At 35.3% G+C, this 25,004-nt stretch overlaps 1 protein-coding gene and 2 pseudogenes across 4 annotated transcripts; 1 reads left to right on the top strand and 2 right to left on the bottom strand.

The window, feature by feature from the left end:
• Positions 1–6,321: 6,321 nt before the first annotated feature.
• On the bottom strand, positions 6,322–16,958 carry LOC146923563 (uncharacterized). Of its 3 annotated transcripts, XM_085708720.1 has the most exons (6): positions 16,490–16,958; positions 8,921–9,309; positions 8,709–8,832; positions 8,092–8,388; positions 7,910–8,011; positions 6,322–7,157 (listed from the first exon to the last, which is right to left on the bottom strand). In XM_085708720.1, the coding sequence occupies exons 2-6, from the start codon at positions 9,307–9,309 to the stop codon at positions 6,675–6,677; spliced, it is 1,395 nt and encodes a 464-aa protein (XP_085564846.1). In that variant the 5' UTR covers positions 16,490–16,958; the 3' UTR covers positions 6,322–6,674. The 3 variants fall into 3 exon arrangements, with proteins under 3 accessions (XP_085564846.1, XP_085564848.1, XP_085564847.1); XM_085708722.1 differs by lacking the exon at positions 8,921–9,309 and having other exon boundaries at positions 16,490–16,628; XM_085708721.1 differs by lacking the exon at positions 16,490–16,958 and having other exon boundaries at positions 9,196–9,309.
• Positions 10,966–13,301, bottom strand: LOC146923564 (uncharacterized; annotated as a pseudogene). The gene has a single exon (XR_015009783.1). The product of XR_015009783.1 is annotated as an uncharacterized LOC146923564 (transcript).
• A 6,838-nt stretch (positions 16,959–23,796) lies between the features above and the next one.
• Positions 23,797–25,004, top strand: LOC146923562 (protein ELC pseudogene; annotated as a pseudogene).

Raw genomic sequence — 25,004 nt, 5'->3', positions numbered from 1 at the left:
ATTAGAAAATGATGAATTTGTGGCCCATATTATTCGTCTGGGCCAATTATTTTGCAAGCCCTGCCCACTCAATTTTTTTAAATTCTGGTTCACAAACATTACTGATGCTGACACTCATAAAACTTGCTTTTTTGGATGATTTAGAAACTTATTAAATTTATGATTTCACAAGTTAATTTTATATTTTAATGATAAGTTGAGCATAACACTTTGTTTTGATCATTGGATATACTTTGTCTTTGTAATTAATTAAGTCATATTTTGCACCATTGACCTATTTACAATATTATATTAGCTTATAATTGCCATGTATATGATAATTTTTATATTATATTTATTTTAAGTAAACTCGTACAAGTTTAAATCGAGTTTACATAGATAAAACAAGTTGAGGTAAACTCTCAAGTCGTAAAACTTTGCATCCCACGTATATCAAATGTTTGCATGCACACTGCACCACATTCTCATTCAAGTCGAAGAATATTAATCGCTTGATTGTGAGAGTACAGACCGATAAGAAAGAAGAAAAAAATATAGAAGACATATATTTAGCTATGACCTGAGAAATGTCAAACAAAAAGAAAAGAAAACCAAACAATTAAGTAGCGGTTTAAATTTTCTACTATTAAACGGATGGATTATATCACATTCAACTTGGCAGAAAATGTATATAGAAAATTGAAAAGAAAAAAAGAACTTGAATCAACCTATGTTTTGTTTGACAATATAAATAAAAATATTTTATAATAGTACTTTTTTTTTTCAAGTTCATATTTATGTAAATACTCCATATTTTTACTTGGTGCCTGTTCATATATTTCTACTCCCAAAACCATACAGACATAGAACGATAATTTGCTGCCCCAGTATAAATGCATATTTAAAAATTCTTGAGATGATGAGAATGAAAACTTTCATGCCCCCAATCATCTGAAATACTAGCAATTAACTACGTCGAACAATTACGACCTTAAAATGGACTTATGAAAATATGCAATAAAAACTTGAGATGCATCGAGTGTTGTTCTACATGTGTTAACACTTATTCCAGCTTCAATTCACACAAGACTTAAAGAAATAATGCAAACAAAAATTAATAATTAAGGAAATGATTTTGAGATTTTCTTGAAAGGGGCAGAAGAACATGAATCAGAATAAAATGCTTCAAGTGAATCAAATGTGCATACATTAAGCATGATTTTTTTTAGCAAACACCTTTTAAAATATGCAAACTAAAAAGGTTGGTTAAACAAAGAGAAACAGATAAAAAACCAAAATAAGCACTGAACTTTTGGATCATGGCTGTGTTAAAAAGATCTATATAAAATATTCAATCCACGAAAATCTTAGAAGTTGGATAAAGAAGGGACAACCTCTTCTCCAACAATTTATAAAATACCAAAAGTTAATAATATTAGAAATAGAATGATCATAGCAAACATCACAATGTAGATCAATTAAACACCTCTAGAATTATCCTAGGCCACCCTTTGACACGGCCTGGTATTAATTAGCTTGTTATTAACATACATATTTCAAGAATTCCTGTCATACATTATTTTAAGAACACTTCCAATACGTGTAAATAAATAACTAAAGGAATATGTGAACTTACACCATTAGATTTCTCACAAGTCTTTGATTTCAAGAGAAATATGTAACTAAAGGATTAATCTGAACGTGTAAATAAATTAACTGTATGAATGTGTGATCTCGTGACTGCTCCGAGCCCAAAACATAGATGAGTAAGTAACCAAATTCATTGTGATCTAATTTTCTAGGGTCTTTTTGCTTCAAGGTTATTGAGTATATGAATTTTCCCTTGTACAATAACTAACCAACATACCATTTTGGTTTCAGGCTTCCAGAAAATGGAATAAATAAATAATAGCTCATACTATCCACAACTTCTTACTAAAGAAACGTTGGAAACAATCAAAAGAAATATTCAAAAGCAATATAACTACCTCATGTGATTTACAAGATCCTTGCATATGCCCGAATGTCCACAATTAACCCCCGCGCAAGTTAACTTTCTCTCGGTATCTAGCGTGAGTTAACTCACGCTGCGTTCCGCTTTACATCAGAACAAGCAGAAGTTTTTGGTACTCCGATTGGATCATAGCCAACACTTGGACGAAGTGCCGTCACTTGCCGGAGCGGGTGATGAGGCAGTACAAGCGTGTGCAAAACGTTCCGAGGCCTCCTACGGACGTGGCACCTCTTGAGCCAGAGGAGAAAGCCGAGGCCTTCAGAGATTGGTATTCGATGATTGAAAGAATGAATGTGGTGAATGAATGTAGTGGAAGTCAATGATTGGTATTGTGAAAAATGCACGTTTAGGTGCTTTAAAAAACAACAATTTTGTCAAAAATTGTAGTTCTGTTAGCAGACCTGAAACCAACGCAAGTTAACTCATGCTGGATATTGAGTGGTTGCTAACTTGCGCTAGGGTTAATTTTAGAAGTTTGGGGTAGAAATGAGCAAAATGGAAAGGGAGAAGAGTAAAATTTTAGTGCAATTGGGTTTAATTTCTAGGCCCATACATTCTTCTGCTGGTAATAAGTAGGCTTTGAGTTTTTAGTTTCAGAAATTTTAAGTGTACCCGTAAAACCTTTCGGGGCACCCTAGCATTATCTTGCAAAAAACAAAAATACTTAACTAAAAAAACTGAAAATTTCGTTTTTCCAAATAATAATAATAATTTTGTACATTAAAATACATTTTTTTAAAAATAATAATACTTTTTTTTTGTTATATTTTTTTGAAAGAAACTCGTAATAATTGTCAATTAAGTTTTGCAGAGAATTAGGTGTCGATTTGAGGATTACGTGAGAGCTCATGGTTTAAGACAACTAAAATCTTTGTGGTGATAATCGTGCTATTGTGCCATTTCGTGTATATATCAAAGATGCCCCAAGTATTTCTACAAAAATAGGGGATAGATGGAAGCAATTTTGTATCGATAAGCTAAGATTTAGATCTATTTTTAGTGGTGGACAAGCTATAATTCGAGTTTTTAAAATTTAAATGCAGTTTAATATTACCAGTTTCTACTTCATTGTACTATATTATATATTATATGTGCTCTTTGAAATGATATGTTGTAATTTTGTTTTTATTTATATGTTATTTTTGCGCTCTCTCTCTCTATTTTTATTTTTCGCTATTATTAACAAGTAATTTCATATATTGTATACTACTAGTTTTTTTTTTTGAAATAATATATTGTATACTACTAGTTGTTATATAAAAAAAAGTTGGATTAAATATTTTGTCTCCTACTCCATTTTAAATACATAACAAAAATATAAATATAATAGGAAACAGAGATAAAATGATCAAACAATACTACACTATGTTTTGATTATGCTTATTAGGCATGGCAATGGGGCGGGGTGGGGACGGATTTTACATTCCCCATCCCCAAACCCGATTCTCATATACTTACCCGTTACCCTACCCATACCCAACGGGGATGAGAAATTGAAACCCATCCCCGTCCCCGATGGGTTCGGGTATCCCCGCCCCATCCCCGTCCCCGCATTGAATAATTTTTTAAATAAAAAATAGAAGTTTTTTTGCAACCCCTAGAGAAATATTTTAATGCATTATCCAACAATGTGTTCACTTTAACATTTGTTAGACCGATTGATTTAGTTGCTCCTTTAAATATCAATGGTAGTTTTTATAACACGGCAATTATCAAACAAAATAACATGGCATATCAACATTAAGTAGTTTTCTTCATTCGGGACGGGTTTGGGTATGGGTTCGGGGTGGGTACCTATATACCCGTTACCCATCTCATACCCGTGTTTTGAAATCGGGGAAAACCCAAACCCAGTCAAAACGGGGAAAACCCGTCAAATTGGGTTTGGTTCGGGTGGGTAACCACGGGTATGGGTTTTGTTGCCATGCCTAATGCTTATATTATTGGGTTTATAGAGCAAAAACCATAGTGGATTTTGTTTTGTGTATTACTTTTCCCACCCTACTTATTTCTCACACGCCCTATTTTTTTCAAAAATACTTCTAGTTTGGATTATATAATTCAAAAATGTCTTTTACCAGAATTTTAATTAGAGACTTTGGTTTATTTATGTTGTTGAATTATGTTGTTTTTATTCTGTTTTAAAAAATATATAGATATATGCTGAAGATCTTCAACATTCCGAAGATCTTCATCATGCTCTCAAAATTCTCTCCTCTTGACTTTACGCTAAAGATAAGAATTTCAAATAATAAATAGATATTTTCTAATGATCTTCGTCATGCTGTCAAATATCTCTCCGCTGAACTTTACGCTAAAGATGTTTATTTAAACACATACATAGATTTTTTTTTGAAGATCTTCATCATGATTAAACACATTCTTGTGTTGTTCGGATTATAAAATCCGAAAATATAAGACAAGCTCAGATTATATAATCCGAAAATTCTTAGTTTATTTTGGATGGTGGCCTTTCACCAAAGGTTTGGACGGTTTGTGGTGTGTTTAATGTATTTTTGGACGGTTGGGCCTTGGAAAACGCTTCCTTTGACTGTATTTATGATCTAGGACTTGTTTAAGGCTATAAATAGACTTGCATCTTCAACAAATTTCTTCATTCTTACTTCACATCTTTTCTTACTTTTTCTTAAACATTCTTTAAGTTTTTATGAGTGTTTATGGTGTCATGATCATTGTTGAGTTCATAGAATCCCTACAATTACTTTGCAACTTATGCGGGGATTCTACGACGTTCAACAAAAACCTTTAACATCAAATATGATACAGAATTTACGGTTCGTAATATTTTGGATTTTATAATCCGAAAATTCTAACAATATGGTTCGGATTATATATAATCTGATCCAGAGGTATTTTTGTTATTTTTACAGGACGCGTGAGAATATAACATATGGTAAGAAAAGAAATACTCTTTTGTTTTTTTTTAAAAAAATCATAGCGGTTGTTGTGTTCTTTTTTGCCGTATGTTATCATTTTTGTTTTATTATGTTGTATGTTTTCTTTTTTGATTCTATGTTTTTTTTTTTTTTTTGTGTTATGATTGATCCTTGTTTTTATTTTATTTTATTTTTTATCTTGATGATGTGAGGCTAATCTTGCATTGTATCTTCTTTTGAACAACACGGATCTTAGACTAGTTTTATGATATGCCGTTAAGAGAAATGTCTTGATACAAATTGCGATAACACCTTCTTCTTTCTTTCTCCAACCTTTATAGATAAGTGAAATGATGTTTGAATAACCATTTTTGGACAATTTTTATGATAATTTTATCTCTTATACTCCTATCATGTTTTTATTCTCTCTCTCTCTCTCTCTCTCTCTCTCTCTCTCTCTCTCTCTCTCTCTCTCTCTCTCTCTCTCTCTCTCTCTCTCTCTCTATTGTTTTGTTTTTTGTGTCACTACCTAAATTTCTTTGTATATTTATTTGTCTAACACTATGGCGTCAGGTTAAAAGAGGTAGAGGAAGACCTAAGTTAGATACATATTATAAGTTAGGTTTACCATGTTGGTAAAAATGTTAGATCAAGAATCATCACCGATTGCAAAGTTAAACAAAATGTTGTTGTGGTGGATGAGCAAAAGAAGATTGTCGACGAGGAGAAGCATAGTAAGTTGGTTGATACCATATGACATATACTTCCTTCGATCACTATTCACTACTAAAAAAAGGTCATTTTCGGACAAAATTTCGGACGGTTTTGGGACGGAATTTACGGAAAATTCCCACGGAATTCGGACGGAAATGTGTTTTCGGACGGAATTCGGACAGATAGGGCGTTGTCCGAAAAAGCCGCGTCGCAAATTGTATTTTCGTCCCAAATTCCGTCCGAAATATATTTCAGACGGATTTCGTACAGTTTTCGCACAAACACAGTTGTGGGATATTGGACTAAACTTCAAACGGATTTCGGACGAAATTGAATTTATTTTCCTACGGTTTTCAGACGGAATTTAATTGAATTTCCTACGAATTTCGGACGGAATTGTTTTAAAATTTCCTACGGATTTCAGACGGAATTGAATTTAATTTCCTACGAATTTCAGACGGAATTGAGTTAAAATTTCCTACGGTTTTCAGACGGATTTAAGATAAATTTTCCAACAATTTTCGGACGGATTTAAACTGCTTTAAAATATTTTCCACGCTTTTCAGTCGTGGTTATAATTTTTTTTATTTTAGAGAATTGCCACAATTCATATTTTTAATGAATTTGGGATAAATTCCAATATGTAAAATTTATATTCAATAATATATACTAAATCAAATAAAAATTAATAATAATTCAAAAGTAAACAAATGTTCATTGTCTGAAACAAAATTATATAAACTAGATTCATATAAGTGCTCAATGTTCTAACACAATATATCACAAACTAACATGACTAAATTGTTCATTAGTTGGTACTCAACAATAAAAGTAACACAATCAAGTGCACTAGCAGGGATAGGGGAGACAACAACTGCCCTCAAAAAGTAAATAGCCAAAAAAACAAGGTAAAGAGGTTTGGAAACATAACTCCAACCAAAAGGAACTCCCATGACAAAGCCAAATACAAGACAGCAGCAGTCAAACACATAATTCATCAAAAAAAAGAGAAATTGGCAGCAACAACCACAAAACAGTAGAACAACATAAAACTAGTTGGGCCAAACTTATCAATCAAATCTAAAATTATCATCATTGTTTGCATTAGAGGCTTCAGCAACATCATTTGGTTCATCTTGAATAGGTGTCGCACAAGCAAAGTTTGGAGGCAATGGCATATTCAACTTTTCAAATAAAGCTGCAAGCATGCTTTCATTTGACTCAATTCTTTTTTGTTGCTGCTCCAATTTTTGTTTTTGCTCTTGGTTTATACGTTCTTGCTCTTTTGCCTTTTCTTTCCATTTTAAGAGCTCTTGTTCCATGTTTTTTTCCTTAAAGATATTTGAGCATGAACCAATAGTATACTTCGAAGCATTTGTTCCTATAGAACCTAAACCATATAGTTTTCCTTTTTTACCTTTGGGAGCTACTTCCTTCCAAATAGTCAAGTCATCTGGCATATTATGATGGCTTTCAGAAGACAATCCTCCTTCCTCTTGATTTTGAGACATAGATATTTCCAAAAGCTCTGCTTTTCTCTTCTTAAAAGCTCCCTGCAATTTTGAATTATGTTAGTCATTTGACTAACAACCAATTAAAATCTGTAATTTTAGTAAAATCATAGATGAATTATGGTCGTGGCTGTTTTGGTTAGGCTAGTTGCCGTGCGCAGACAGCTGTCCAAACACAGTTACCTGTGATGGCAGCCACTTAATAAAAAAAAACCTTATCAAGGAAAACAAAGGGGTACAACAAAAAAAATCAATCCCAAAGAAAAACTCCCAAAGAAACCAAACGGCTAAGCCTTCCACACACCACCTGCTAACAACACAGACACTAACCACTGCCAAACCTGAAGCCTGAAATCCACTAACACCAACCAAAAAACCAAGGCTGCACAAACACCAGTGCACCCCACCCAAAAACCAGCAGCTGGCCAAATCAGTCCCTGCAGAAAAACAGTAAAAACCAGCTCCCTAACCAAGCTACAGAAGCAGGAAAACAACACCAATAAAAACAGCAGCGCCACACCAGCAGGGAAAACAAAAAAGCCAGTCATCTATTCAAGCATTCCCGGGGATTCCAACACCACTCGTAGTACATACAAGTCGGAATATTAAAACTTCCTAACAACCACCTCCACGACATAACCTTTACCTCCTCCACCAAATCATCCCACCTAGCAATCTAATTATTAAAAATGCACCCATTTCTAATCTTCCAAATCACCCAAATTGCTACCTCCCATATCAATATTATCATAACTAAATTATATATAAATATGTAATGTTAAATAGATACTTACATAAGCATGCTCAGCTCTACTATCAACCCATTTCTTATCCTTTCGAATGTGGCAAAGAGCAAATACCTCCTCCACTGCAGGCGTGGCTCCTGTTTCATTCTCCTACATTTTTTCCATAACTTCAATGAGAAAATTTCCAATATGTTGTTCACAAATTAATGAGAAAATATCACGTGTCTTACCATCCTACGTCCCTTCTCACCCATAGATATAGAACCAGCAGTATGAATGGAGCTACCTTGAGTTGAAGCACGATTTGCAATGTTTGCCACTGATAAATTCTTAAAATTTTTATCGGATGCCCAATAATGTATTAATTGATTCCATATTGGCTCAGAGATGTACTTTGGCCTGTATTCGGAATTATTTGCATAGTTTTTCCTCTCTTGCCACATCATACCTCTGAATCTAGCTTCTCCCTTGATTTCAAAAATTTGGCGAATCTTAGCATCATATTTAGGATGCCATGTACAATACTTCTACAAAAGTGCACCCAATTAACATGTTAGCAATTCAAAAATTTCAAGAATCTTTTTCAGTAAATTACATTTAACTAATGAAAAAAAAGAACACTTAGATAAAGTACTTTGTGCACTGTTTGTACTGTTCTACACTAATATTCATCTTAACTACCAAAAACTTACATCAACAAAGGCATTTTGTATCATTAAAACAAAGTCGTTTAGCAAAATTTATGTTAAGAACAACTGAACTTTATATAAAGCATTGTAGCTAAGTATTCTTCTAAAAGAAATATATTACTAATTAACTATAAAATTACTTATTATATAACTATTACCTTAAATTCAGTAAACCATAACAACTTCTGGTCAAGAGATGCATGTCCCCATGTAGGAATAAACCAATCAAATTTGCTCTTAATGGATTTCGTCAAGAAACGAATAGCAGTTGATGGATTGAACCTGTTAATACAAATTGTTAATATACATGCATCAATTATTTTCTACAAAAAAAAAAGTTAATTTCTCAAAAGTATAATATTTAACTTACTCATTTCCATACGGCTCTATTTCGTCAAGGCCTTCTTGATCAATTCCTTCATCATCATCAGGTTCAATGGCAGATGATTGAGTGTGTGGCAAAGTTTGTTCAGAATTTTGAGGTATGGTAGTTGATGCGTTCGGAGTTGGATTTTGAGGTATAGTAGCTGATGGGGTTGGAGTTGGTGTTGGGGTTTGAGTTGGTGACGGTGATGATGATGGCATAGTGTTTATGTGTGGTGATGGCGTAAGTTGTGCATGTGATAATGATTGATTTAGAGGTACCTGTGGAGATGGTATAGTAGGTGTAACTTGTACAACAATTCTCCCTCTGCCAGTTGAGTGTCGGCCTCGTGAGGATAAAGTCCTTCCACCTCTGTTAGTACCTCTTCCAGACATCTAAAACAACAATTTGATTAACTACCTAAATAACTACATCAAAATTAAACAAATGGCATACTGTACACATCAAGGCTGAGCATAGTAAGACATCAAGGCTGAACATAGTAAAAAAAAACCATTAGAAATATTAAAATACACAAATTCATTCATTTTTATCACTTTGATCCCTAAACCCTTCATCCCTGTCTCGCTCACCAACCACCATCCATTATCTCTTCTTCTTCTTCTTCTTCTTCTTCTTCTTCTTCTTCTTCTTCTTCTTCTTCTTCTTCCTCCTCCTCCTCTTCCTCATCCTCATCATCATTGTCCATGGCATGATCAACTATCAACTCATGGTCATCAACCTCATCAAATCTTCCATCAACATCTAACAAAGTCACAGGCAAATCAGTGTCAACTGAGATGCCAGCAATATTTTGATCCAGAAAATCCTCTTGATATGCAGAGTCATCAACTTGTTGATCCTCAATCACACCTCTTGCCTTTGTTTTGACTACAAACCACCAATCTGCATTACTCCTAGAGCATATTGGATGTGGAGCAAAATAAATTTGAATTGCCTTATCTGCAAGAATAAATGGATCGTACTTCCCATAACGTCGATTATGTCGAATTTGAGTGATTCCATATTGTTTATTAACCTTTGTTCCTCTATCAATTGTAGGATCAAACCACTCACACTTAAACAACACGACCTTTTTCAGAGGTATTCCAGGATATTCAATTTGAACTATTTCTTCAAGTTGACCATAAAAGTCATTTTCATATTCACCATATCCCGTACCTTTAACACACACTCCACAATTCATAGTAGACTTTCCAATTGAATGTGCTTTCGTGTGAAATTTGAAGCCATTCACAAAGTAAATAGGCCATGTTTTTACAACTCTTAAAGGACCCCATGCTAAAGCATGTATATTTGGATCTAGCACATTATTTGAAGGATTGTCAACCTATTCAAAATCATTCAACAATAAGAGTGTTACTAAAAGAAGGCGTACAAAATAATATGTATGTAATCAGCATGCAGAAAAGTTTTCAAAATATACTTACATAATCTTTTAGCCATGCTGCAAAGTTTTCTTCAATGCATTTATCAGCATGTTCGTCGCTCATGTTAGGATGAGTTATGCGTAGTGTCTCAACAAAGATCCTATTGTTACATAATTTAATTCAATTATAATTATCACAATTAGGAAATGAAGAAGTTTTTATTTTAGAAAGTACTTACTCAATATAGGGTTGAATCTCATCACAGTTGATTAATACATGATTCATGGCAGCAGTAAATTCCTTATCCTCCAAAAAACGACTTTTGCATTGACCAGCAAATCTACCAGGCAAATTAAAAATGGGAAATAAAGATTGTGCCAAATCCTCATCACCCTCTGTTCTTCCAATGCTAGTATTGTTGGGTTGCACACTTGTCTCAAAATAATATGTGCAAAATTGAGCAATCTCCTCTATAAGGTATGACTCAATTATTGATCCTTCAACATGGGCCTTATTTTTAACCTTCTTTTTAAGGTGATGGAGAAATCTGCGATAAATAAAGAATTTTTTAGTAACACAATTTACAAAAAAAAAAAAAAAAACTATTAATGTAGACAATAAGCTAAAAATTATGTCTATGGTGCATGTAAATAATACCTCTCAAAGGGATACATCCATCTATATTGCACTGGACCTCCAACTCTTGCTTCATATGGTAAGTGAATGGGTAAGTGTTCCATTGAGTCAAAAAAACCCGGAGGAAAAATGCGTTCCAATTTACATATCACCACTGGAATATTTTTCTCAAGGCTAATAAGATCATCTACTCGTAGTGACGTTGAGCATAAATCTCTAAAGAATTGACTAAGCTCGGTTATAGCTTTCCATGTTTGGTCTGGTAATGAGCTAAAAGCAAGTGGAAGTAAGCGTTCCATGAACACATGAGCATCATGACTTTTCATTCCATGTAACTTTCCTTCCTTCATGTCAACACATCTAGCCAAGTTTGAAGCATATCCATCTGGCATCTTTAAACATTTTACCCATTCACAAACTGCTCTTTTTTGCTCCAGAGTAAATGTGTAGTTTGCCTTGGGCTTTATGGTCCTCCCATTACTCTGTTGAAGTAATTCTAGGTCCTTGCGTTTGCAATATAACTTCAAATCCATTCTTGCCTTTATATTATCTTTAGTTTTTCCTTTGATGTCCATAACAGTATTAAACACGTTATCAAATACATTTTTCTCAATATGCATGACATCAAGATTGTGTCGAATCAAGTTAGTGCTCCAATAAGGTAATTCCCAAAAAATGCTTCGTTTTTTCCAATTATGATCTTCTCCATAACCCGGAATTCGAATTTCATCAATATTGTCCATTATCGTTGGCATTGTCCGAACTTTATTCCATACTTGTTCCCCGGTCAACCTAGGAGGCGGTTCTGATCTCACAACCGTATTCTTATAAAAGCCATCCTTATTTCTTCTAAATGGGTGCTCATTTGGCAAGAATTTTCTACTACAATCAAACCATGATGACTTACCACCATTCTGCAATCGAAATGCTTTTGTGTGATTCATACAACAAGGACATGCCATTTTTCCGGCTGTCATCCATCCTGACAACATTCCATATGCGGGAAAATCATTAATTGTCCACATTAAAGCAGCTCTCATTACGAAATTTTGTTTTTTGGAGACATCATAGGTTAAAGCACCCTCGTCCCACAATGACTTTAACTCATCAACCAACGGCTGTAAATACACATCTATCTTACCTTTGGGATTACTACGGCCGGGAATGATCATTGTCAAAAACAAATAAGGAGTAGACATACACATCCATGGAGGGAGGTTGTATGGAGTCACAATTACAGGCCAACATGAATATGGAGAAGCAGATTGACCAAAAGGAGTAAATCCATCGGAACATAATCCAAGTCTCACGTTGCGTGATTCAGAAGCAAATTCTGGATACTTTTGATCAAAATGCTTCCATGCTTCTGCATCAGAAGGATGTTCAAGGACACCCTCAACTTGTTGGTGCTCATAATGCCATCTCATATGGCGTGCAGAATTTGCTGACGCGTATAGTCTCTTTAACCTTGGTGTGATCGGTAGATAATGCATACTCTTTAAAGCTAACTCTTTACCCCCTTTACCTACCCTATACCTTGGAGCATGGCAGAACCGACATTCTTTGGCCATTTCGTAGTCTTTGTAGTACAACATACAACCGTTGATGCAACAATCTATTACTTTACTTTCCATTCCAAGCTTTGATACCAACTTCTTTGCATAGTAGAAATTAGGGACGAGACAGTTATCCTTAGGCATACCCTTCTTCATAGATTTTAGTAGCTTATCAAAACTTTTTATAGACATATTCCCCTCAGATTTAATAGTCAACAGTTCAACCGCCATAGATAATTCAGAGTGGGTATCACAGCCCTCCCACAATGGTCGTTGCGCAGATTGTAACAAATCATAAAAGAGTTTGGCTTCCCTGTTTGGAGGTTCCTCCGGTTGTGGCTCAAATTGGTCCAAATTTTCTGGCCTAATAGCATCAAAAATCATAGCCTCGTAAGTATTTCGTTGTGACTCGAAACTTGACGACTGGTTGCATGTGTTTTCTCTGCTCACGTTATTTGCATTTCTACTACTTGAGCTTAAAGAACTCTCCCCATGAGAATCCCAACACCAATACTTCGGCTTGAAACCATGCTTATACAAATCGAGCGTAACCTCACCAGGAGTTAAGAAATCTATGTTTCTATGTTTATTACAAGGACACCTAAGTTTACCCCCATTATCTGTAAACTCGGGTTGCCTAATTGCTTGTTCTATAAAATTCTTAACACCACTAACAAATTCTGTTCTCATTCCTGCCCGATTGGGAAGAAGTCTTTTATACATCCATTTTCGATGTTCAGGGATTCCCATATTCTGTTTCATGTGAATAAATTTAGCAATGCATGTATAAATCTAGCAATTTCATAACTTCTATAGTAAAGTGTCTTAGATCTTACAAGACTGTTCACAATGTGTTAACTTGTTATGTCACTATAAGTTTTCATATAAATCAAATCAACATAAAACAACTAACTCAGAACAACAACTAATAATTTTCATATAAATCAAATCAACATAAAACAAAATATACAAACAAGAATACAACACAAATGTGTGACAGCATTACCTCACCACAATAAAACACCAAAAGAAAACTAGGTAAACCTCAAGATTATCTTCTAACAGTGAAAAAGGTAAATCCTCTTCCTAATTTTTGGTCAATCTCAATCCTTTAAAAAAGACTTTGTTCAAGACCAGAGATACAACATTTTAATATAGATAAATAAACAAGCATTGTGATATGCACAACCTTGTTAATATAAACGAGTACCGGTACAATAAGACAACTTGAATCAAATTTTGAATTTAGAGTTAATTTATCACACATGCAACTCAATAGTAACATATATTTGGCTTAAATTTGCCATATCCATGTACTGTAAATGAACCAACATTAATTTTACTTCTACTAGTAGGAGATATTGAATAAAGAACTGAAAAGTAAAAACCAGAAAAATAAATGATATTCCCAAGCAAATTTTGATATTGCTTATTAAGTAGAAATCAAATTGCAAAAAAATAGGTGCACCATTTTTAAAGCACACCTTTAGTTGTAATGTAGAACTATATACTACTATTGTCTTGAGTAGATAACCAAAGAGTGTTAACCAACATTTTCTTATAGAAAAAAATATCATAATCTCTGTTCAAAATCTTCTGCATGTTCAACAATAATAATGATTTCATGTAACAAAAATACGATAAAAAGCAAAATAAAACATCCACATACATATTTCATTTCCATAGTAGTACATGAGGATTTAAACATTACACAACATAAAACAAAATATACAAGCAAGAACACAACACAAATGTGACAGCAGTACCTCACCACAATAAAACACCAAAAGTATGCCAACAGAAAAACAGAACCGAGATACACACACTAAAACACCAAGGTCATAATTTGTATAAGGAGCATTGTAGCATCTGGCTAGAGCTAAATTGTATAGTACCAGTAACTTCTTAAATCCCTTCACAACACCATTGGAAAAAATTGCTCTAGTTTTCCCTATTTTGTGCCACAACTGTCAAGACGAAAGTTGGTCCGAAAACACAATACAACACCCCATCGCAAAAGCTTACAGGGCAGACCAAAACAGAAAAAAAAAACAGCAGCACAAAAACACTAATTGCACCTAGAAAGAACAACCACCTAGAAAAAAAACAGCAGCACAAACACACTAGATGCACCTAGAAACAGCAGCAGCAAAGCAGCGCCCCATACATAGCTGCTAAAGGCACCAAAACTAGCTAAAAAAAGAAAGAAAACTCAGCACTAAAACAACCACAACAGCAGCACTCTAACAACAATGCCAAAAATAACCACCGGATAGCTATCTAAGTAAGCATTCCCGAGGGTTCCATATCTAACCATATGAGTTCCTTTACAAATTCTTCTTCATTTCTAAAATAATCGTTGTTAATGTCATAGTTAATGAATAAATAAAAGAATATTGCATTTTTACAAAAATGTCTTTATTAACTATGAGAAGGAATTCAAACAAGGTGGCACAAAACAAGGAAAACTAGAGCAATTTTTTCTAATGGTGTTGTGAAGAGATTTAAGAAGATACTGGTACTCTACACCAACTATTGCAAAGAAGGAAAACCAGAGAAAATTGAGTCTTTAACAAAATTGGGTATGCAATAAGCAGGTGGTTTATGATCCAATGTTGTTAAACAAAGAAACTTCACATGTAGACCAGGTGGCTTCAAGTTTTACTCTATTTAATGTATGGTTTCAAGTTGTTTAACTACACATAAACTACACATATAAGAAATTAAAAAACTCAGCCATAAAGCACTAAAACTTTTACTCTATTTAATGAAATTGAACAAAGAGATCGCGAAAGTGATTACAATGGCGATAAAAATTTAAAGGTTAGGTGTGCTTTAAAACTATTAAGGAAGTAAAGGTTTAGGATTACCCTGGTACTGTTAAGGATGTAGAAGCTAGTCAGATTCAACTAACTTCATCTAAAGTCAATTAGGACAGTTTTCCATCTGTTAGCAGTAGATGTAACTTAGTAGTTACTTAGCTAGCTATTGTGATTTGTGAGCCGCATATATAGCTCAAACACTTGTCTTTTTTCAGCAGTCTATGCAATATGAGATTTCTCTCAATTCTCTATACTTAAAACACAACTAATAAAAATTGCATTGCAATGACATTTAACCGCGATATCAATAATTGCTTTGTGATCGCAACCACAAACAGTTTATTTCTTACTAGCATCTTAAAAAAGTGGCTGCATTTATCCGCATTATCAATGATCAAAACATAATTGAAACCGTAACTGTAACTCTATAACCACAATTCAGAACTTAAAAGTGAATCCAAGTCTTTCAACAGCAAAAAGTGAACAAAGAAATAAACCCACAATTATTTTCAACACAAAACCCACAATTAACATGATGCCTAAGAATATATGCAAACGACATTAATCTATCTTTAAAGAAAAATATATATGAAATTTATCATTATAAACAAAAAAATTCCTAGCACAATCCAGCATTTAAGTCTAAGAAACTCTCCCTCAAAAAACAAAAAAAAAAGTCTACGAGACTCAATTGCATTCATCTAGTTTTTTTAATGTTCAATTTAACCCTCCTAATGTCTAACTGGATGCAGTTTAGTCCTATCGAAGAAGAGAGTAAATTACGTTAAATTGGAACTCAGAAGAAAAAGATGGGAAAATAACAATACTCAAGAAACAAAAAATGAAATTTTTATAAACTACAGTAACTAAAAGAGATTCTAATCCTTTTCGATTTTGACAACGAAATTAATCTTCAAATTAGTAAAAGTAAGTACCACAAATTACTATTCAATCACAATTATTTTCAACACCAAACGTGAATCCAAGTGTAGGTAGTTAAGCACACTAAAAACCTTAATAAGTAAAACAAAATAAACCCTAAAATTGAACCAAGAATCAGGTACAAGTTTATGGGAACATGCTTGATTTGTTGAAGAAAACACTGAGAAATTAAAAAAAAAATACAGACAATCCACAGATCTGGAGAAAAGAGAAGAGAATCTTGGATACCTTGAAAGATTGATTGACCAGCTTGAGAAGTTTTTGGAAGAAATTGATTGAAGAGCAGCACAGGAGAAGTTGATTGAAGAGCACCACACTGAGAAATTGATTTTGAAGTTGGTTTTAGGGTTATGAAAGAGGGAGATGAAATTTTAGGGTTATGAGAGAAGCACGCGAGGGAAATTTTGTGAGATAAGCGGGAGATGAAATTTTCCCAATTAAAACCCTCAAAAATATTAGCCGTCCGAAATCCGTCTCAATATTTCACACGGTTTTGGGACGGAATTGTTTTTTTAAATAAATCCGTGCGAAATCCGTGGGAAAAAACCCTGTTTGAACATGTGCTAAAATTTTCACACAATTTTGGGACGGATTTGAGACGAAAATTCCGCTCCGTTAAAACCGTCCCAAATCCGTCCGAAAAATTCAGACAAATTCGTATCCGTCCGAAAATTCCGTCCGAAACCACTGTTTTTTTAGTAGTGATTATAAATCTCACAAAAAAAAGAAGAAGAAGGGTGTATGATTTACTTCTATCATGTCACTAGCTCTAACTAAAACATGTAAAAAGGGTTCCTAATTACATTTTATTTTCTAACTAAAATAAGTCATTTTCCTGATCACCAATAATATCACCAATAGTATACAAGTGCAGTTGGCACCTAATGTACATCAGAAGCAAGTATTCGACAAATGGAAAATTCGCAAAGAGATGCTTTTGCTTCTTTCTTCTTTGATGCATGATGTAAGAAGTAATGCATTTCCTATATAGCCATGCAATGGTCCCCTCGATTACACATGCACCCTTTTTTATTTTAAATTGTTGTTGCCGTTCCTTGAAGATCTTTATAACATGGAAACGAGTAAAAATGCGACTGATGCAAGATATTGACCATAAGAAGTGTAAGAGTTAACTTAAAATCAGGTTCAGAATTCAGAAGCAACGTGCCACGATGGAGAGCAACGTGCCACGATTGGTGGTTTCAGATCCTGAGGCAAGCACTGGAAAAATCGTGCCACGATGGAATCGTAACGTGGCACGATGGTACGCTGAAGGAAATAAAGAAAACATATTTTTCAGTGGAGATTTGTTCCATATTTTAAGGGGGTTACTTTTACTATAAATATAAACCTTGTATCAGATGAAACTAAGAGTAGAAAACAGGGTTTAGAAGCCAACATAAAAACTAGGGTTTATAGAGAATTCTCTTGGCAACAACACTAGGGTTGGGTTTGTTTTCGATTCACCTTGAACAAAACACTATTAGGATTGAGTCTCTTGGTCACGGGAAGAGGCTGGGACTTTGGGTAGAATTAGGTTTGAAGACTGATTCTTGTAACCCTCTGACATCTCTTTGTAAAGAAACTCATATCATTATAGTGGAACGGAGAGCTGCTCTCTCCCCCAGAGTAGGTCATCATTAGACCGAACTGGGTAAACAGATTCTTGTGTTCTCTCTCTCTCTCTCTCTCTCTCTCTCCTCTCTTGCTGTTTTATTTTTGTTTGATTTATTTTTGTCATCCGCTTCAATTGATTGCTTGGTATTAATTTGCTCCACACATCAAGTTTTTATTGGTGTGGTTTTCACATCGAATCCGCAACAATTGGCGCCCACCGTGGGGCAAAGGTCAAATCAATAACCAGGTATCATGGGTTCGAAGTGGGATATTGAAAAGTTTACCGGTAGTAACGACTTCGGGTTGTGGAAGGTAAAGATGAGGGCAATTCTAATTCAACAAAAGTGTGTTGAAGCATTGAAGGGAGAAGCACAGATGCCTGCACATCTGACACCTGTAGAGAAGACGGAGATGAATGATAAAGCGGTCAGTGCTATCATTCTGTGTCTTGGTGATAAGGTGTTGAGAGAGGTAGCAAGGGAGACTACTGCTGTGTCTATGTGGAATAAACTTGATTCATTGTACATGACCAAGTCCTTGGCACATAGACAATGTTTGAAACAACAACTCTACTTTTACCGAATGGTGGAGTCAAAACCTATAATGGAGCAACTGACGGAATTCAATAAGATTATTGATGATTTGGCGAACATAGATGTAAATCTGGATGACGAGGATAAAGCCTTACACCTACTGTGTGCTTTACCTAAGTCCTTTGAGAATTTCAAGGATACAATGCTTTATGGCAAAGAAGGCACTATCACTTTGGAGGAAGTTCAAGCATCTTTGAGAACCAAAGAGTTAACCAAGTTCAAAGAGTTGAAGGTTGATGATAGTGGAGAAGGCTTGAATGTCTCAAGGGGGAGAAGTGAAAACAGAGGAAAGGGGAAAGGCAAGAATTCCAGATCAAAGTCTAGGTCAAAGGGTGGTGATAATAAAACAAAGTACAAATGTTTTATTTGTCACAACTATGGTCACTTCAAGAAGGATTGTCCGGAAAGAAAGGGCAATGGAAGTGGTAATCCATCCGTTCAGATTGCAAGTGAAGAGGAAGGTTATGAGAGTGCTGGAGCACTAACTGTGACAAGTTGGGAACCTGAAAAGGGCTGGGTCTTGGACTCTGGGTGCTCTTATCACATCTATCCGAGAAAGGAGTACTTTGAAACATTGGAGCTGAAAGAAGGTGGAGTTGTTCGCCTTGGTAACAATAAGGCTTGCAAGATTCAAGGTATGGGTACTATCCGTCTCAAAATGTTTGATGATCGTGATTTCCTTTTGAAGGATGTGAGGTATATTCCTGAACTTAAGAGAAATTTAATATCTATAAGCATGTTTGATGGTCTAGGATATTGTACTAGAATTGAACGTGGTATGATGAGAATTTCTCATGGTGCATTAATTATAGCTAAAGGGTCTAAAATACATGGTTTATATATTTTAGATGGTTCCACTGTTATAGGTCATGCATCGGTTGCTAGTGTAGACACTCTGGACATAACTAAACTGTGGCATTTGAGGTTAGGTCATGTCAGTGAGAGGGGTTTGGTTGAGCTAGCTAAACAAGGTTTGCTAGGGAATGAAAAATTGAACAAACTAGATTTCTGTGATAATTGCACATTAGGCAAACAACACAAGGTGAAGTTTGGGGTGGGTGTGCATAAATCTAGTAGGCCTTTTGAGTATGTTCATTCGGATCTTTGGGGTCCAGCATCAGTTAAAACTCATGGGGGAGGTTCATATTTCATGTCTATTATTGATGATTTTTCTAGAAGGGTATGGGTATACATTCTGAAGAATAAAAGTGACGCTTTTGAAAAATTTAAAGAATGGCATACACTTATAGAAAATCAGATTGGAACTAAACTGAAAGTGTTGAGAACTGACAATGGCCTGGAGTTTGTTTCAGAGCAGTTTAATGAGTTTTGCAGGAAAAGAGGTATAAAGAGGCATAGAACCGTGGCATACACACCTCAACAGAATGGTCTTGCTGAAAGAATGAACAGGACCTTGTTGGAACGTGTGAGGTGTATGTTGTTGGGAGCTGGATTGTCCAAGAGTTTCTGGGGAGAAGCTGTTAGTACTGCAGCATATTTGATTAACAGATGTCCATCAACAGGGATAGATCTCAAGACACCTATGGAGGTTTGGAGTGGGAGACCGGCAGACTACTCTAATTTGAAAGTTTTCGGAGCTTTAGCATTTGCTCATGTGAGACAGGACAAACTTGATGCTAGAGCTGTGAAGTGTATTTTCATGGGTTATCCTGAAGGTGTGAAAGGTTACAAACTGTGGAAGATGGAACCTGGAGGATCAAAATTTATTATAAGCAGGGATGTTACTTTTGATGAGACCCGCATGGGGATGAAGTTCAAAGACCTGGATACAAGCTCAGAAACGGGGGTAGAGAAAATTCAGTTTGAGGTGGAGCCTACCACTGATGAAAGGGAAGGGGAGGATCAGACTTCAGTACCTGATGAGAGTGAAGGCCAAGAAACAATTGATCCTGACTATCAGCTAGCAAGAGATAGAATAAGGAGACAAATTAATCCACCTGTTAGATACGGTTATGCTGACCTCATATGTTATGCTTTGAATGCAGCTGAAGAATTGCAAGACTCGGAACCAAAGAACTTCAGGGAAGCATTAGAAAGCAACGAAAACAAGGACTGGCTGAAGGTAATGAATGAGGAAATACTTTCATTGGAAAAGAACCAGACTTGGAAACTTGTTTCATTACCTAAGAATCAAAGGGTAGTGGGAAGCAAGTGGGTGTTTAAGAAGAAAGAAGGTATACCAGGGGTCGAGGCACCAAGGTATAAGGCAAGACTTGTAGCAAAGGGTTTTACTCAGGTGGAAGGGATTGATTACAATGAAATCTTTTCACCGGTGGTAAAACATTGTTCTATAAGGATACTTATGGCGATTGTTAACATGTATGATCTTGAGTTAGAACAAATGGATGTGAAGACCGCATTTCTACATGGAGAGTTGGAAGAAACTATCTATATGCAACAACCAGAAGGTTTCGTGGAAGATAATACAAAAGTGTGTTTGTTGAAGAAATCTTTGTATGGGTTGAAGCAAAGTCCAAGGCAGTGGTATCGTCGGTTTGATGAGTTCCTAATAAAGGCTGGTTTTGTGAGAAGCAACTATGATAGTTGTGTTTACATGATGAGAAGAAATGAGAAAGTCATTCTCTACCTTCTCCTTTATGTAGATGATATTCTTATGGCAAGTTCTGACATGCAAGAGATTCAGAAGCTCAAGAAAAGATTGAATGATGAATTTGAGATGAAGGATCTTGGTAATGCAAAGAGGATACTTGGTATGGATATCATAAGGGACCGAAACAAAGGTGAGCTGTTCTTATCTCAGCAAGGTTACTTGAGGAAAGTGGTGGAGCGGTTCAGAACGAAAGATTCTAAAGTCGTTGGCACTCCTCTTGGCCATCACACAAAGTTGTCAATAAAGCAGTGTCCTCAATCCGATGAAGAGAAAGGCAAGATGGAGGGTACTCCCTATGCAAGTGGGGTTGGAAGCATCATGTATGGTATGGTTTGTAGTAGACCGGACTTATCCTATGCAATAAGTGTGATAAGTCGGTTTATGGCAAATCCGGGTCAAGTACACTGGCAAGCTTTGAAGTGGGTTCTGAGATATTTGAATGGGACTTTGAAAGGTGGTCTGAAGTATACAAGGTCACAACCAGGAAGGGATGCTTTGGAAGGATATGTGGATGCGGACTATGCAGGTAATGTAGACACTAGAAAATCTCTATCAGGTTTTGTGTTTACTTTGTTCGGTACAACGGTAACTTGGAAGGCAAATCAACAATCAGTTGTAGCTCTTTCAACAACTCAAGCAGAGTACATAGCCCTTGTTGAAGGGGTCAAGGAAGCCATATGGTTGAAAGGTATGATTGGAGAAATGGGGATTAGTCAAGGGTGTGTGAAGATACATTGTGATAGCCAAAGTGCCATTCATTTGGCAAATCATCAGGTCTATCATGAAAGAACAAAACACATTGACATTCGTTTGCACTTTGTTAGAGACATGATTGAGACAAAGGAGATCATGGTGGAGAAAGTGGCATCGGAAGAAAATCCAGCTGACATGTTCACCAAATCATTACCAAGATCAAGATTCAAGCATTGCTTGGACTTGATTAACTTCATTGAAGAATAGATGAAGGTTGGAGAGAGCAGCGAGGTGATTGATGGTTAAATTGGCATCATCACTGATTTGAAGTCAAGGTGGAGAATTGTAAGAGTTAACTTAAAATCAGGTTCAGAATTCAGAAGCAACGTGCCACGATGGAGAGCAACGTGCCACGATTGGTGGTTTCAGATCCTGAGGCAAGCACTGGAAAAATCGTGCCACGATGGAATCGTAACGTGGCACGATGGTACGCTGAAGGAAATAAAAAAAACGTATTTTTCAGTGGAGATTTGTTCCATATTTTAAGGGGGTTACTTTTACTATAAATATAAACCTTGTATCAGATGAAACTAAGAGTAGAAAACAGGGTTTAGAAGCCAACATAAAAACTAGGGTTTATAGAGAATTCTCTTGGCAACAACACTAGGGTTGGGTTTTTTTTCGATTCACCTTGAACAAAACACTATTAGGATTGAGTCTCTTGGTCACGGGAAGAGGCTAGGACTTTGGGTAGAATTAGGTTTGAAGACTGATTCTTGTAACCCTTTGACATCTCTTTGTAAAGAAACTCATATCATTATAGTGGAACGGAGAGCTGCTCTCTCCCCCAGAGTAGGTCATCATTAGACCGAACTGGGTAAACAGATTCTTGTGTTCTCTCTCTCTCTCTCTCTCTCTCTCTCTCTCTCTCTCTCTCTCTCTCTCTCTCTCCTCTCTTGCTGTTTTATTTTTGTTTGATTTATTTTTGTCATCCGCTTCAATTGATTGCTTGGTATTAATTTGCTCCACACATCAAGTTTTTATTGGTGTGGTTTTCACATCGAATCCGCAACAAGAAGATAGCATAATATGATACACTTAAATTCATTACTTTTTACGTGAAAACTACGAAATCAAGACAAAGAATTATTGTCCGAATGGTGAACCGTGGTCCCAACAAAATGACAGTTAACCCTGTACAGTTGTAACTACATTTATGTTATTTTTCATGTGAGAATTCTTTGACCAATTTCAAGTACATAAACATTGACCGTGGTTCACCCCTTGAAGGTTCCGTTGGAGGATTTTTACCTGGAACATCTAAGAAGCTTTCTCTTTCGCGAATTTTATTATACTAGAGCTTAAAGAATTCAAATGATGTGGAATTTACAAAGAGTCTATAAAAACACTTGTGGAGTATTAATGAACTTTAACATGGCGAGTCCGAATTCTATTAGAATTATGTAGTTAAGTATGCTTAGATGATGAGGATAACATCATGATGATTATGTCTAACATGTGCAATATTGTACATGTTAAAATAATTAAAAGTAATAAATTTTTATTGAAAAACACACATTATTTATTAAAAATTTATGTTTAATTAAAATGGAGAAATTCCAATACAAACTTAATATTTTAAATTTGTTAACATGCACAATTATTTAGAATTCTTCCCTTTAAAGTTTCCACCATTCCCTTATGACATTATTTGCAGTTGAGGTATGTATTATGTATACCAATTGAAATAATTTGCAAGAGATAGTCACATGCATAAATATATCCTCATTTTTGGTGGTTGAAAATATTGAAACATAGTAGTCTTTGCTTTACTATAATAATGTACCAAAGAAAAATGTAATTTTCCATGTCCTTCTAATTATGACAAAAATGTCTATGTAAGTGTCCCTAACTATGTCTTTGATGTTTAGCCTCATTTTAGCAATGTCATCATATCACACTACTTGGACTGTGCACTTAAAGAGATTCCCATACATCATATTTTTGTGTTCCCACGCTCCTCTTTTTACCCTTCTTTCACAAATTTTCCACCCATCACCAAGCCCTAACAATGGATGTACCTCTAATAATGGATGTACCCCTAACAATGGATGTTCCAACGGAACCAAACCCCGAAACCCCACAAATCCTAAGCTCAATCCTCTCCCAAAGCAGCCTCTGTTACTCCGAAGACACACAATTTCTCATCCATGACCACCTCCTCTCTCTCCTCACAAACTATCCAACACTCAAACCTGGAACCAACACCATGATTTACAAAATTTGTGGCCGCGCCTTCGACATAGTCCAAGCCGACGGCACTATTCCCATGACCTACAAAGCTGTAACTTACCATACTCCAATTGTTATTCTTCTACTGGAATCTTACCCTCATCACCCTCCTCTAGTCTATCTTAACCCTCCACCATATTTGAAAATCAAACACCATCATCCTTATGTTAGATCTTCTGGTTTGGTTACTGCTCCTTATTTGCAGAATTGGTTACTGCTCCTACTTCAAATTTGGTAGACCTTGCTCTCGATCTAAGCCTAACTTTTGGTCGTGAGCCACCTCTTTTTTCTAACCCTAATCCTAACCCTAACCCAACAAGGGGGTGCATAATCATGTGACGTGGTTGAGGAAGACTAGAGATTAGAGAAGGAGGCGTTGTTTGGTTTGCCAGGGGTATTGAAGCAGATAGATCATCGGGTTTTTATTTTTTATTTTTTTTTTGTTTGAGGGAAGATGGATCATAGGGTTGTCCCACGTTGTAGTTTAAAAATAAATATTGGGTATTTAAGTTTTTTTTTGAAAGAGGGTATGTATTTTTTTTTTTTTTTTGAGAGAAGAGGGTATGTATGTTATGATGGTTATATTGTATTGGGTTAATTAAGTAAATGGTCCCTATAAATATTCAGAATTTTGTTTTTAGTCCCTATAAAATAAAATCACACTTTTTAGTCCCTATAAAATTTTCCATCAGCATTTTTAGTCCCTATAAAATTTTTCCATAGCATATTTAGTCCCTATCAAAAAATTTTATCAACATTTTTGGTCCCTAAAATGCTTAAGGAAAATGTCACAAGGACTAAAAAGTGTGATTTTATTTTGTAAGGACTAAAAACAAAATTGTGAATATTTATAGGGACTAAAAACTTAATTAACCCTATTGTATTTTCTATTCAGACTTTGTTTTCACTTTAGAAA

Source organism: Medicago sativa, chromosome 5, assembly GCF_051527215.1.
Source record: "Medicago sativa cultivar Bolivia chromosome 5, Bolivia_mono, whole genome shotgun sequence".
Classification (NCBI taxonomy): Eukaryota; Viridiplantae; Streptophyta; class Magnoliopsida; order Fabales; family Fabaceae; genus Medicago; species Medicago sativa.
This window is presented reverse-complemented; position numbering and strand designations above follow the sequence as displayed.